General features: G+C 36.5%; 1 protein-coding gene across 1 annotated transcript in view; it reads right to left on the bottom strand.

Annotated features, from left to right (window-relative positions):
* The window catches only part of LOC148943380 (alpha/beta hydrolase domain-containing protein 17B), a 64207-nt gene that overhangs the window by 9456 nt on the left and 37908 nt on the right, over positions 1-16843 (bottom strand). Inside the window, exon 3 of the mRNA XM_089101008.1 lies at positions 7099-7231. Coding sequence (XP_088957134.1) covers positions 7099-7231 — 133 coding nt within the window. The remainder of the gene's footprint in view (positions 1-7098; positions 7232-16843) is intronic.

Raw genomic sequence — 16843 nt, 5'->3', positions numbered from 1 at the left:
TCAGACTGTGTAAGGTGAAAGAATGTATAAAGTTTTTCTTTTTGATATGAAAAATACAGCAATTGCAATAATTACCATTTGCATAGCGTGTATTAATGATATCATGTCCGTGACTAATTCAGTCACGCTAGAATGAAAAAATAAGGCTCGAGTCAAATAAATTAATAAATTTGCCCGTCACAAACGTGACGGAGATTCAGTCTCACCTTTATTCATATATATATATATATATATATATATATATATATATATATATATATATATATATATATATATATATATATATATATATATATATATATTGCTCAAATAAAACTTGAGGGGGAGGGGGTAGTGCGAGTCTTCCTCATGTTTAAGAACCCTAAATCGAAACAGTAACAAACTGTAATTCAAGAGCGACCCTTGTCAATATAGTTCGAAACTCAAAACTGAAATTCTAAGGTGTGTATTACCACATACATCAGCAGAATCTACTATTTATTTTGTTTATTGATTAAGCGAAAATCAACAATTTCAAATTTACCCGTCAAAGGCTATTAAGAAATGAAAATTTGTATAATTAAAACAAGATGGTTAAATAGCGCCAAAAGAGGTGTGATCTTACCAAATATTATACAATGAACTTCATTTCGTATGAGGACCCTGAAGCTAATATTACCATAGATAAGAAAAATTATTATTTCTTCAGAGAAGGATGTTCATATATTTTGTGATTGATTTCTTTTTCCCATGGGTGACAGTATCAAACCCAGTTTTTCAGTAATTAATTAAAAAAATTTCAAATGAAAGTAAAGAGCTACATTAAGCCCAGAACAAACAGAAATTACAATAAATAACCAAGACAATATCAAAACGAGCAGAAATTATCCCAAAGAGGAATAGGGCCAAAGCCCCTACGTGTTTTTACCTCTCATAACATAACATTTGTATTTCTCATTTTTTGAAAAACAAAAACAAATGAACGTGGATTGACAGAAAATAAAACAAGAGATAACGTTTAAAATCTGTTGTGTTTTCATTAAAGTGCAAATAATGTTCTGGTCTTTCGAAGGCACAGCGGTGTATCCTCTCAACATTCCCTTACATTTTAACCTTAATACCCTCAGCTTCAGTATTAGTAACATCAGTAATAACAGTAGTGACAGTAGCAGTAGTAGCAGCATAAAATATTGTCCTTTAGTTATTTCAACATCACCACAACATACCTTGTAATGCGGGACTCCCATGGCGTCAATAAAGTTAATAAAGCTTTTTATGAAAGTGCAAACCATAAAGTTTGTCACACAAGGATTTATCCTTTTTGACTTTACAGCAATAACCCGAATGCCCTTGTCCTTTTTGGACACCAAGGGTAAAACATGCCCCACTTTCCCGATAGCAGATACTATATGTAAACAATGGGCGAACTGCATAATCTACAGCCCTTGACCCAAGGACTGTCGGGGGTTGTCATCCCCAGAAGTTAGGGTATGTTGTCAAAATATTATAAAAAAGGATGAGAATTACTGAAATGGTATTTCTGCAGCCCCCAGGACTAACAAGCCCTACCGGTGTGAGGTATAACATTTGTCACTTAACATCCACACAGTCCATGGGAAATGTTGCTGCGTCCAAGAATACGAATGATTATCACACAGTTGCGCATCAGCTGCAGGCGTACAGATCAGCACATTCTTTTACGAAGACAAGAGGACTCGGAAAGGAAATTTTAGACCCAAAATTTCTAAGAGAAACTGGATGGGTATAGGATCCATGATGCAGTATTGGTGTTGACGGGTGAAGCCTTTCCTCTTATTACAGAAAAGATAGTCTCAATGGATTGTTTTGTAAAAGTTTAAATCTAATGTAAAGAGCAGGAATTGAAGGAGGGGGAGGCAATGGGAATCGGATAAAAAGTATTTTCAAAACAACTCAAGAATAAAAGGGTGCTGATGCTTGTTTGTTGTAAACCATAAACATTTCAGTGCAAACGTTTTTAACAGCAAACGGTAAATAGCCACTTTACTTCGCTAAAAAGTTCCGTGAGTAAAGCAGAAATAAAACTATAGCGTAAAGAGTGAGGGTTGAGCATGCACATCATATACTCCCCTCATAGAGTCCTTTCTAACTGTGAAAACCTTTCTTTAATATTTATATCAGATAGTCCAGCTGACATTGTCCGTCACGCGTCAACACAAAATCAATCCAATCTTTCATCCGTTAGTTCTATGACTATCTACCTTACTTCTGCCCTAGGAATGACGTATTGATGGATAATAGATACCATAGACTTATCTATCAACAAATGTAATGACATCATTTTTATACAATCCTAAAAAGGGGATCTTATCCCAGATTTGCCTCTCGCTCACTTACTCGGACTATCCGTCTTGGCTTTTTCTACAATTAGCCATGGCTTGATGCATACCCACAACTACTTGATTTTAATCCCCCACCCCACCCCCGAAATGTTTTTCCGACTCGTAAAAACGGAACAAAATGAATATTGAAAAATTGTTGATGCGTTTTTAAATTTTTTTTTTGAAAAAAAAAACAAAAACCTTTTTTACCCCCCCCCACCCCGAAAAAAAATCCTGGGTAGGGCCTACGGTCCTGGACATATCGTTCTATAAGTCTGAGCTTTTTTCTTCCATTTGCGTCTATAAGTCAGAGCCTTCTGTAAGTTTAAGTACGAGTATCCGTATTCATTAACGGATGTCATTATTCGATCTCTGTAATGCCTTTATGATCATGCTTTCACTAATGATTTCCATTAAGGATTATATCAGGATCATAGATCTTAGCTTTTTGAGAAGACCTAATTAAAACTTAGGAAGATTTACTAAGGGCTTACTAAGACGAAATTATGTCTACACCATGGCCGCATCCAGGGGTGATACATGGTATGAGCCCCCCCCCCAATTGTCAAACTCGTACAAAAGTAACAAAAATACACGTAAACAAATTTTGCATAGAGAAACCTTGATAATCATTAATATTTCTTTGCAACCTCCCTCCAACAAAAATCCTTGGTACGGCCCTGGTCTACAACACATGGCTGTTAAGATTACTAGTTGTCTATATTTATTAAATTAAAACTTTTCCATGAGAAGCAAAGCGCAAATTTAAAAGTTATAACAAGCATAAATTAACCTATACAAGATGTCAAAGGAAGAACAAGCAGAAATCCAAAGTAACTATGACGCCAAAGATGAAATGATTATAAACTACCGCTAATAACGATGGCTTGCCACCTCTTAGAGACAAGGGAACACGGGCCCGAGGCTCTCACTTTGGGCACCGATATCATATAGATTGAAAATCATTTTATGACCCTGATGTCAACAAGGCCTAACTTGTCCGGTTTCCTATTAAGATATACCTACATAGCCCCTGTTTATACCATATATTTGAATATATGAAGCCTTACTACTGGGCATGCATTTATCATATCACTCCCAATAGCAAAATTGTTGGATAGTCGAATGTTCTTATTAAAGTGACCTTGTAACACAAACGACGCAAGGCTGAAAGTACCCCTGATAAAACAAGACGTGTCAGGTTTTGGGACTTGCCTCCGATCGACTATGACCTTTAAATACGGCACTAAAGCTCAAAACATGCGATTCAATGAGCCCTTCCTAAACTTCCTACGATCATATATTCTATGTGATGATATCTGAGGGCTCACCAGATAATACATGGGAGATGCACAGTCATAATTGAGTAAGAACCATTCCATTGACTATGACTGCTTTAAAAGATACTAAGCATATATGCAGAAAACATTTTGGCTTTACCCCTCCTCTCCCTCCCAGTACTTAGGCCTACTTTGGGCCCATAGGCTATGTTACGGATTTAAAGTCCTTGCTTGACTTTCATCTTCAACAAGGCGTAACATATCAATATATATACTAATATATAACATATAATATATAACAAATAATAATATATAACAAATAAAAAATATATATAACAAACAATATAATATATAACAAATATATATAATAACAACATATAAAACAAAATATAATATATATAATAATAACAATATATAACAAAAAATATAATATATAACAAATAAAAAAACATATACTAATGTGTTTGGCTTTATATTCCATTATTAGCCTCATATTTATAATCAACAAACTGAGAAATCGTTAAATCGTTAATGGTGGAAATCAAACACCATTTGGGAGATATTTACCTCATTTATATTGGCTTTGGACTTCAATAATGTGTCATTAGCCTAAAGTTTGTAATCGACAGCCACGAAACAATTAGTGGTGCCTCAAACACCATTTGCGATATATATATATATATATATATATATATATATATATATATATATATATATATATATATATATATATATATATATATATATATATAGTAAGTTGTTTTAGGAAACTCCTTAATGGTTTAGCTATTTTATATCTACAGTGCGTCAAAAAAGGGGGTCAATTGAATAAACAGTTAATCATAACGGCGAAAATGCTATTTTCGCCATAGCAAAGTACCTTAGTTCAGAACGCTCCTTTAAAGATGAGATAGGAGCTGGGGATTTTTGGCTCAAAATCGTCCGACATAGGGGCCGATCGTTGCAGCTCCATGCACCACTAGGCCCTGGAGGAACTAATTAAGCATAGTTCGGCTCTATAAATTTCTTTTTTTTTTCATTTGAAACACTTTTCGTTTTTCATTTGAAACACTTAGAGAACGGGGGAAAAAAGAAGCGAAAAAACAAGCGAAAGAAAACGAAAAGAAAATGCTCAAAAGTTGGTTCTTAGGGGGGGGGGGGTAATCACGATCTCGAAGATCCTTTCCATGCGCACAGCTCAAACACTACAGGCTATCTTAAGCCCTCTTTTGAAAAAAAGGCACGACTTAACTGATTCGTTACTTACCTTTGGTAAGTACGCACTGAAAAAGTGAATAACTCTTAGAGTTGGAAAGAACATATGCCCCAGTTACTTTTCCTTAATAATTCAGAATTTTTGGAGCAATCAAACTCTTTTAACTTCAAACTTAACTTTAACTTTATATATATATATATATATATATATATATATATATATATATATATATATATATATATATATATATATATATATATATATATATATATATATATATATAGTTATTTACGTTTAAGGCAACTGTCGAACCTATACTTGAAGGAATCAACAGGTGCCTTTGCTGGAATAACCCTATCAAGGAAATGCTTTGAGATTGACGTGGTACTTGGACGATTTAACACTAAACAATAAGCATTAAACTACTAGTGCCACCTATAGTGTGACGCTTGGCGACAGATGTAAAATGTGAAAAAATGTAATGTAAATTTACATTTAATGAAAAAAAAATGGATATTTGATACTATTAAAATATAGTGCAACAGTATTGTAGCTGAAATTTCACTGCAGAGGATAGTCAATGAGAATTTTGTTTTCAAGAATTATTTTAAGTCAAAATCAAGTCAGCACAAAGTAGGCATAGGCTGGCTTGAAAAAAACTGGCAGGTTTAAGTCGGCTAACTGATATTAAGCTAGTAGGCCTACTGGAAACAGAATTGATATATCTTTACCCTTCCCTGTACTTTAAAGTACCTTAAAAGACAAGTACGGATTCAGCAGTTTTTGGGTCAAACAAAGTCCGCAGACTTTAGATGGCGTTAGTGGATTTTATTTTTGACACTAACGCCAGTTTCCATTTTTATAAATTACCGATACTCTTTGGTATACAGAACAAAACTGTTGGCCAATAATTTTCTCCTAGGCAAGGAATATCCAGGATTTTGTTTGAAGGGAGGGGTTCAAACCCGGTACTTCGCTTGGATACGACCTTGCTCTTAGGTGCTTCCTCTGCCAAGATAGCAGAGCAAGGTGAGTCCATAGGTTCAATAATATATATTATCTCCTCTTTACAAAAAAATCGTCCAAGAGATATCTCGATAAAATAACAGTTCAAAATAGGGATAAAATCCTTTTTTAATAGACAGTGCATAATAAATTTCACAAAAAATACCAGATATTTCGGAAGTTTTACAATTGATGACGGTCACTGTATATGTGACCGAAATATCTGGTATTTTTTGTGAAATTTATTATACACTGTCTATTAAAAAAGGATTTTATCCCTATTTTGAACTGTTATTTTATCGTCATGGAAAGGCAGTGTGGTCTCCGAAATTATCTAAGAGACATCTCAAGATGTAAGTAGATGTGCTATAATAAGATTCATCAACCAGTTCCCGTAAAGCTACTACGTACTAGAGCGTGTTCTGCTACATTACTTCTAAATCGGTATGCAAGTTTTAAGGGATCCAGCATAAAGCGGGTAGCTTACAGTTCGCAACAGGGCCCGTAGCATCTTATATAGAGGGTTCAGGTAGAAAAAACGACTCTTGTAGGAAGGGGTACTCCCAGGCTTTTGATGCAGGTGGGTTACATGGTGTACACTTTAAGAAAGATCAGCTAAAAAATGAAACCTCCAAGGGATGAAATTCATTGGTAATATACAGATATTTTGTTAACAGTATTTTTTTTTATGGATTTTTTTTTTTTTGTGCAGCTATGTATTGATTACCGAAAATTGTAATGTTAATTAAAGTTTAATATAAATATTAAAATTATTTGATTATAATTTTATAATTATTTAATTTTATAAATATTTAATTTTATATATATAATTTTATAAATTATTTGATTAAATATTAAAAGTTTAATATAATATAAATATATAAATATTAATATATTCAATTTGATTTAATATAATTCAAATTGAATCCATAAAAATTATTTACTACTGAAGCAGCAAAATATATTTTGTAATACTGTAATTATTAGAAATATTATATAAATTCTAGAAATTATTAGAAGTATTACATTCAAGTTCATAGAATAATCTTTAAACTTTCATAGAATTTCCACATAAATGTGCACGTTTAAGAGTCAATCACACGCTTCTATCCTAAAATCTAGAAAAAATTGGAATAAATCAATTTATAATCAAAAGCTCACTATTTTAGTTGCTAAGCATGAGACTAGAAAGTGAACTACAATTTATGGTCTTCTTTTTCTTCCATAAATAAGAGAAGAAATGTAAGAAACAACTTACTTCCACCCAAAGGGGTTCAACAGCCTTCGGACATTTGCTATGAATCTCTAATCCATGAGAAAAATTGATCACTTCATCTTCTGTTCCATGAATTACAAGGACAGGCGAATTCACTTTAGAAACCTTGTCAATGCTAGAAAATTAGAAAAAACAACAATTTTATATTATTGACTTTAAAACATATTTTCGGAAGAGTATAAGAAGTAATTTGAAACATAGGCCAAGCATAATGAGGCGTGAATGCACAGAAACCATCCGACCATGGGCAGAAATTTCGAACGGACTTCAGACAGGAGCCAGCCTCGAAACACTCGTTAGGGCGACGGGACCAAACCCTCCCCCTCCCCCCATGAGAAACTTGATAGGGCTTTACAAAATTCTTAAATATTCACATTTAGTGCACTGATAGCGTTGAATCCAACACACAATAATTAATTTTGGATGTTGGCTTATACTGGGTGGGGGGCAGGGGGTAGCACCACAAACATGCAAATTATATGAGAAATAAAGGAACACCTATGATATGTGTACAAAACCGAAACATTTTGAAGAATCGGGAACGGTTGCAATGTACCCACCCTGCGTAGGCTGGGTCAGGATGAGCCCCAGACCCCTCAAAAACAATTCAGTTCTGTGCCCATGATACAATCGACACTGACTTAGAGCGATAGACACATCATTAAAAAATTTAATGTATAACCAAAAATTGTTCCCGGGAGTATGGCTAAGCTTTCAACTTATTGTTTTTTTTATTTTTGGGTTGGATGCTTTCTCTAGGACTACATCCAATTAAAATCTTAGCAATTTAAGCAATCACTAGGGAGAGATGTAAGCTAATCTTGTAGGCTAATAGTGATTTCGAAACCGAGCTTTCTATGGCTTGGCCTCTATTTTAAGGAGAATGATAAATTACATTGCCTTAGTTATGTTAGAGAAAGGACTGGTTGAACTAGGAATAGAAACTACCTTTTTCACACGTACGCCTTGAGTTAAGGGCGTATCCAGGGCTTTTGTTCACGAGGGATCAGAGTATTTTTTTCAAGGGGAGGGGGGGGTACATAAAATATACAACGCATCAAATTTGTTTATATACATTTTTTTTATTTTTTTTACGAGTCGGACAAAAATTTCGGGGGAGGAGGGGAGTCAAACCCGTGTCCCCCTGTAGATACGGCCTTGCCCCGAGTAATTAGTCGTCCTGGTAAATCTAGCTTTTCACGAAATTTTACTTTATTACCTGAATTTCTTTTTCTACACATGCAATAAGAAACAAACGCATACAATCATAAAAATAAGACTAGTCTAATATCAAGCGATCAATGACAGAATGTTCGTTGGGTTAAAATATCACCACCTCTAATAAGTTTCATCTGAATTGCAAACACACATTCTAGTCATCTCTCAGTGAGTCCTATATTATACCTCTATAAAACATCCAGTTGCTCTAACTTTCTAACAAGTTCGAGATTTTGAATACAAAAGATTCCATGAAAACATTAGTACTATTTGCATTATTTAGACATCCAACGTTCTACTTAGCATTATATTTAGTAATACTGTGCAAAGAATAACCTTCTAAACTAGCTACAATAGCAATAAATTACTTGTTTCATTATTATCAGAGATGTTTAATTAATTAATTTTAATTTATTAATTAAATAAAATATTTGATTAAAATAATCAATTATATTATAATTAATTTTACTCCATATAATTATTATTAATTTAATCCATATAATTCTTACTTTTGCTTTCCGTTATCCCAGCCCTCTCCCTCCCTCTTACATCTGTGGTTCGTCTTAGGCTTAAACGCTCAGTCTACCCCGTTCCATCCTCCAAACACATTTTTCAAATAAGAAACGTAGGCTTGTCACACCTTGATTGATCCTGACTTAATCACGACGAAGACCCCTCTGCCCTTCCATCACAAAAACAAACAGCAGGTCGTTTGATTCTATAGGTCCTGACTTGGTGCCGAAAGAATAGAGTCTCAGCCATGGACATGGTAAATGCAAACTGAAGTCAAGTCCAAGCTGCATAATTTGCAGCATGGGTACAGGCTGGCTTAGGGTAAAAGCAGCCTGAACATGGTGCAAAAACGAGCTACTTAGTCGGAAAGCAAGCGAAGCACAAGATCCTTTTCACAACCAAATTTGTAGCAGAGTTAGACAAGTTGAGTCTTGTTTGTTTTTTTTTCTGTCGCGAAATAGCGAAACTTCGAGACAACAGGCTCTTACAGTCCAGGCAATAGAATGTTTTAAAAGAGGGTGATGCCTGAAGTTATGAAGTGCCTACACAGGCAAGAAAATACTTGCTTCGTTCTTATCCGAGATGTTAAATTAATTAATATAGAAGGCTTAAATGAGGGTGATTCATGAAAAATGTGTGGGTGATTCCTGGATTACCCAATAATATACAAGGCTTTAAAAGAGGGTGATTCCTGACGCTATGAAACTGTGTATGCCACTAGTACCGGAACTGTAAAAAGTTCAAGATTCTAAGATTTCTTAGGGAAAGTCTTGCTGGTACCTAATTACTAGATCCCAAACGATGATACTGCTCCCTTTAGGTGATAGTACCGTTCTTTAATTTCTCTGAAAAAGTGTTCGCTTGAGAACGGTTTCTAATTAATATCTAAGAGAAAGCAATCAACCAGTAAAACTCTAATATTTACTACTTTTTTTTAAATTAATTTCTACGTTTTTAAATTACTACGTTTTTTAATTAATTAATTAATAAATTAAATTAATTACTACGTTTTTAAATAACATCGCTATACTATTTGTGGTATTTTTTTTTCTATTCTAACAAAACTTAGCAACGCCATCTCGTTTAAGCTAATATTAGCTACCAAGGCTTTATAAGCGCCAAAAATCATGTTATCTACAGTTTCTAATGGCCGGCACTTCATCTTTAGGATTTTAACCAACCAATTCTGAAATAGCCTATACCTCTCCTAGCCTATACCAAACAAACACAACTTAAAAACAATAGGGAAATTTTTTTTCAAGACAGTGCAATTTAAATCGGTGAATATTTCGGCCCTATGTCCAAGGGCCGTCTTCAGCACAACGTGTTCCGTCTTCAGTTGTGCTGAAGACGGCCCTTGGACATAGGGCCGAAATATTCACCGATTTAAATTGCACTGTCTTGGAAAAAAAATTTCCCTATTGTTTTTAAGTTGTGTTTGTTTGATATGGAAAGGCAGTGTGGTCTTCGTCAATATTATAGCCTATACCTCTCTCCAAAAATCATGGTAGGCTTGGGATTAGATTTATCTCTATGATAACAGATTGCTCTAGGACCGAGAACGGAAACCCAATCAAGAAGAAACCTTCACAGTAATTACTTTTTGGGAAAGACTGATGCGAGTAAACCAAAAAACACATATGAGAACCTCCTTACAATCCATAGCTAAAACGATAGATAAAAAGAGGCATTCGAACCAATGAAAAAAGCCTCTTAGCCTAATCAGCATACCTTTCAGCGAGATGGGGAAGGGAAATTTCTTCATCATAAACTTAGAAGATGGAAAAGAAAAACAAAAATCTGTAATACCAATTCATTACTGCTTCTAAAGTTATGTAATCCTTTAGTGACCAGTAACTCATTTTTTATCATAAGGCTACTCTCGAGAAATTAGGTATTTATCAAGAATCACTTACAGCCAAGCGGCTATAAGTGATTGGCTATAAGTAATCACTGTGATTGGCTATAAGTAATCACTGTGATTGGCTATAAGTAATCACTTATAGCCAAGTGGTTAGCACGCTAGACTTGAAATCCTTTGTCCATGATGACAGAGGTTCGAGTCCTGGTGGAACATTGGTCAGTGTCGTGGCTGTAAGCTCAGCCAGAATCACTGAGATTGGCTATAAGTTATCGCTTATAGCCAAGAGGTTAGCACGCTAGACATGAAATCCTTTGTCCATGATGACAGAGGTTCCAGTTCTGGTGTCGCTGGTTATTTGGTTTGGACCAGGGGTCAGTGGCGTGGCTGTAAGCTCAGTCAGAATCACTGTGATTAGCACGCGAGAATTGAAATCCTTCGTCCCTGAGGACGGGGATTCGAGTCATGGGGTCGATAGTTATTTGGTTTGGAACAGGGGTCAGTGGCGTGGCTGTACGCTCAGCCAGAATCACTGTGATTGGCTATAAGTTATCGCTTATAGCCGAGTGGTTAGCACGCTAGACTTGATATCTTTTGTCCACGAGGACAGGGGTTCCAATCTTGGTGTCGCTCGTTATTTAGTTTGGAACCGGTGTCAGTGGCGTGGCTGTAAGCTCAGCCAGAATCACTGTGATTAGCACGCTAGACTTGAAATCCTTTGTCCATGATGACAGAGGTTCGAGTCATGGTGTCGATGGTGATTTGGTTTGGAACAGGGGTCAGTGGCGTGGCTGTAAGCTCAGCCAGAATCACTGTGATTGGCTATAAGTTATCGCTTATAGCCAAGTGGTTAGCACGCTAGACGTGAAATCCTTTGTCCATGATGACAGAGGTTCCAGTCTTGGTGTCGCTGGTTATTTGGTTTGGAACCGGTGTCAGTGGCGTGGCTGTAAGCTCAGCCAGAATCACCGTGATTAGCACGCTAGACTTGAAATCCTTTGTCCATGATGACAGAGGTTCCAGTCATGGTGTCGCTGGTTATTTGGTTTGGAACAGGGGTCAGTGGCGTGGCTGTAAGCTCAGCCAGAATCACTGTGATTGGCTATAAGTTATCGCTTATAGCCAAGTGGTTAGCACGCTAGACGTGAAATCCTTTGTCCTTGATGACAAGGACCTTGAGGAGTTTCAGTCCTGGTGTTGCTGGTTATCTGGTTTGGAACGGGTGTCAGTGGTGTGGCTGTAAGCTCAGCCAGAATCACTGTGATTAGCACGCTAGACTTGAAATACTTTGTCCATGATGACAGAGGTTCGAGTCATGGTGTCGATGTTGATTTGATTTGGACCAGGGGTCAGTGGCGTGGCTGTAAGCTCAGCCAGAATCACTGTGATTGGCTATAAGTTAAAACTTATAGCCAAGTGGTTAGCATGCTAGACTTGAAATCCTTTATCCATGATGACAGAGGTTCGAGTCCTGATGTCACTGGTTATTTGGCTTGGAACAGGGATCCACGCTAGACTTGAAATCCTTTGTCCATGATGACACAGGTTCGAGTCATGGCGTCGCTGGTTATTTGGTTTGGAAGAGTCGAGAGTCGAAGACAGAAGCCAGAGTCGACCCAGCTTTAAATGGAGAAATCTGGGGAAGGTAAACAGGAAGGATATGCAAAAGCATAGGATGGCTGGGCCCCCGTCCCCAATTGTACTTCCTCACTGAAGGACCATATAACGGAGATAACCACCACCAGTAGGGACTGTTAAGGTCCAATGCAGTATTCTTTAACGTTTTTTCTGTACTTCTATATAATATAAAAATTATTAGGATGCAACTTTGACCATGTCTGCGAAATAAACAAAGCAGACAAGTGAAAAAGTGATTTTTATAAATTTTTTTTTAATTTTGATTAAACAAAAACTTACCGAGGTTGTGGTTGTTTAGCTATGCAAAATGTATCAAGCATAACTATCTTCCATAAAAATCAGCCAGTGTTCGATTGTGAGAGATTTCTCCTTTATTTTTGAGACTAAACTTCATTTTGGGCTCTTGTTCAAGCACTTACAATCACTATCTTATAACAAAGGCACAATACTTGTCTTTTTATAGTACCTGGAGAAATCCGGGGGAGGTAAACAGGAAGAGTGTTTGAAAACACAGGATACCTGGCCCCCCAGACCCCTATTGTACTTCCTGGCTGAAACGCAGATCAGCACAGCCGATAGGGACTGTAAAGTCTAATGCCGTATTCTTTACCTTACCTTGCTTATAGGCTCTGAATAGGGTTTGTTTATGATAAAACTTCAAGGCATGAATCTTAGAAGCAGAAAGAAAGCTAACCCGAGGACCATAGGTTTCTTGAGGAACCTTAGAAAGGTTAGATCCATCCTTCTTTTTTGGGAGAAAAAAAAGCCTAGGCATTAGATGCTAAATATGCCAAATTTTTATATCAGTCAAATGCGTAGACATGTTGAATATATTCTGCCAGCAACGTCTAGGATTACTATTAACAAAAAAAAACAACTTATTAATGATAAGGGAGTCCATGATGCTGGTATTAGAACCCCCCCCCCCACACACAAGACATATTGTGATTTTCGCTATCCTTTCAACAGTTTTGTATTATTTTCAAATAATTAGTGGTAACGTAGCTGTGTTGGCCTCAGGCGGTTTGGTGCTGTAGTAAGTTGTTAGTAGTAGTAGTAGTAGTAGAATAGCCGAGGTTTAATATTCACAAAAAATAACTTATTGACAATATATCAAGATCATAGCTTTTAGTTCCTGTTCCATTAGTTCTTCCATCCCTAAAGAAAAACCTCAAGTTTTAAAGGCAAGCATTAATAGCTATTGCTGAACTCTTAAGAACTATTCACCTGGGTGCTCTTAGTTAAGAGATTTTTATGAAGCAACTTTTCATACAATAAAGCGATTCAAGTAAGCAGCAACACAGAGGGCTCTGACTATAAATTTTTCTCCCAACAAGACTATAGCTTATCTCGTCTTTTTTTTTACTATTATGATAAAAGGTTTGGCTAGCACTGATGCACCAGGAGTAGCAACAAAAATGATTTAAATCAATATAGTGGACATGGGCATAGGCAGCATTAGGCAGCATATTGTCTAGGGGGGAGGGGGAGTCGATAGTGTGATGGAGTTTTATCAACTGCTTTTTTTCCAAACCATCTGCTTTTTCAGCCATATCTAAATTAAATTTGAAGGTCTAGGGGGGGGGGGGGCGCAGCTTGCCCCCTGCCCCCCCCCTCCCTACGCCCATGATAGTGGACGCTTTATCGGGAGTCTCCCCAACACCCTTGTGCAAAAAATACATTAAAAAGAAGATTTATCCATTCTCTATTCAAGTTGGCTTTTTACATATATCAGAGTGCTGCTTTTTATCCTTTTTCATCTCGCGTACCATTGACAACGGATATTTTTCCTCTGTTTAAAATGTTTCCAATTAAATGGGACCCCTTGCTCCTAACGTTAACCCCTTGCTCCTTTCAGTCTTTCGAAAATGACTATTTCTTCCTCTTTGATGTTGGATTGCGCCTGAAGTCTGTATTCGGGCAAAAATTAGTCAAACAAAAGGAAGAATATTAAAGAAAGGAACTAAAATGCGTAGTAACGATAAATGTAGATGATTGTCGTGTTCCATGAACGTGTCACTAAATTACTCCATTTACCGTAAACGGTCGGTAAGAAAGAGCCAATTAGAGGGTGGGGGGGGCAAGCTCACTGCATACCTGTAGGAGTGCACATACATTTGTCAGAGGATACTTTAAAAGCTAGGACTTTTAAGACTATTATCAGCCCATGGTTTAAGTCTTAGGACTCTAGGGTGTGGGAGTCCTTCCGATTTTTTTTTAAAGTTCTATGTTTATGTTTGGTGGCACTATTTATACATTTACAGTGCCGAAATTTATTATTTTGGCTGGTTTTCATTGCGTATTGAATACAATGACCTGAATTTATTTAATAAAACGGTGAAACCTCATAGGGAATATTTGACCTTTTACCGATCCATTTATGTATACGCGAAAGAAAGGCTTCCCTCACGTGGATTAGAAACGGTCATTTCCGTGTATGTTCATAATAAATGCACGTATATATATATATATATATATATATATATATATATATATATATATATATATATATAAATAAATAAATATATAAATATATATATATATATATATATATATAAATATAGGGTCGTATACAGGATTCTTTTTGGGGTGAGGGGGGTTACAAAAAAAGCTTTAAAAAAAAGCCTATATTTTTTACATTCATTTTTGTTACGTTTTCAAAAGTCGGACAAATATTTCGGGAGAGGGGTTCAAACCCCCTAATTCTCCCCTGAATACGGTCTTAAATGCTGCCGTCAGTAACGAAAACAGACTTTGTAGTCTAACAGGTAACTATCGAACATTTTGTGGAAGAAGTTTTATAGCTGATTGGAAGAGTTCGCTATATAGCGTATTTAAACTACTTGGGAAGCAGTGGACGAAGCTTGGAACGAAGATATACGGTTAAACACCCTAATCTAAAACCTCTTAAAGTCATCAAGAGTCTTTGTGAAACAATCCATAGGGCTTTACTCATCATAATGAATAAACCATTATGAATATCTGCTTAAAAATACCTGAAGTTGGTTCGTTGCTGCTGTTTTCATTTGATAAATCTATGAGCTCATTCCAATTATTGCAATACTTACTCGGAAGCTAATTCGAGTTAAGATCGGACCAAGGATTAATTTGCCACTCTATACGTTTTATTTATCACACTCGATTATGTCTCTTGAGAAGTTCTGCGCATCATTGCAACCGAATACATTTACTCACTTTATGGAGGAACTCCCAAAACTGTTTCGATCACAGTCAATAGGATCCGAAATAGGCTTCGTGATTTTTGTTTTCGTTTTTTTTTTCTTTCGTTTTTGTAACTCCTTCGAGCATTTACATGTATTTGTATGAAGGGTTGAAATAAAATTATTATTATTATTATTATTATTAATAGGCCTGTACTAGCACCATCAAGGACCAAATGCAATCTTTGGAGGCAAGATTTGATTTGGGGTCAAAAGCTCACTTCTAAATGAACTCGCAACACACGGAGGCATACAGCTTGTGCTGATTACCAGAAGGAGGATATGCTTATAAGAGTAGTAAGTACAGCCAACGCCATAGTAGTAGTACCGCCCCTCTCAGGTTATGCCGACTTTCCAACTAGGCATGCCTTTTTCTCGGCTACATATTTGGTCGTTGGATAGTCTGAACACCTGTCTCACTAAATCCAAGTATCCTTAAACATGGGTTGATCAATTACGCATGTTAGGTTGTCGAAAAACATCAACATTTAACATCTTGAAACTTGCGGTTCGATTGAGACTAGTTGCCTCAGATGCTCGAATGGATAGGCAACAGTGGCTCTTCATGAATGAACTGAACCATTTCTTTGGCGGACTTTTTTCGTTGATCCACGTATCGAGGACTAATACTTTTGAGCGGCTAGCCATGGCTAGTTCATAGGCTAGTACTTAAGGTTATGAGGAGTCAGCCCATAGTATACCCTTGATGAGCATATGACGTACTGTCTAAGCTGTTCTTTCAGTTCGTCACTAAATATTTGCCTGGGCTTAGCATGACCTATTGTGACTTCCTTATCATCTGCTTTATCCTTCTTTTTAATGAATCGGAACAACGCATTTTGTCATTTTCGTAAGCTGTAGCTGCCTTCATCAATGACATCGTCTTCGCTTTAACAGCTTCACATGCTTTTCCAAAAGACTGCATCGGTGGTTTGCCCCTATCCCTTTTCCTCTTTTACGTTCGCTCGGAATTTACGTTTACGTTCGCCCCTATCCCTTTCCTCTTTTACGTTCGCTCGGAATCATGATCGGAATTTAAAAATATAGAATCACCTTAAATAGTATCTTGAGGCAAGATGATACATTGTATCAATCTGCCCCCAACCTGCTGTATCAACTCTCCCCAAGTGACCATGTGTTGCTTAAAACTAACAAAACTTCAAAACCATGACAATTTAGTTAATCAAATCTGAATTAATTTACTCACCAAAAACCACTGAATAAAGTGTGGCGGTAGTTACGGGGGGGGGGGGGGGGGGTCCGTCAAAACGAGCAC

Source organism: Artemia sp. Qi Xiang Cuo, chromosome 15, assembly GCF_049724085.1.
Source record: "Artemia sp. Qi Xiang Cuo chromosome 15, ASM4972408v1, whole genome shotgun sequence".
In the NCBI taxonomy this organism is placed as follows: domain Eukaryota; kingdom Metazoa; phylum Arthropoda; class Branchiopoda; order Anostraca; family Artemiidae; genus Artemia; species Artemia sp. Qi Xiang Cuo.
This window is presented reverse-complemented; position numbering and strand designations above follow the sequence as displayed.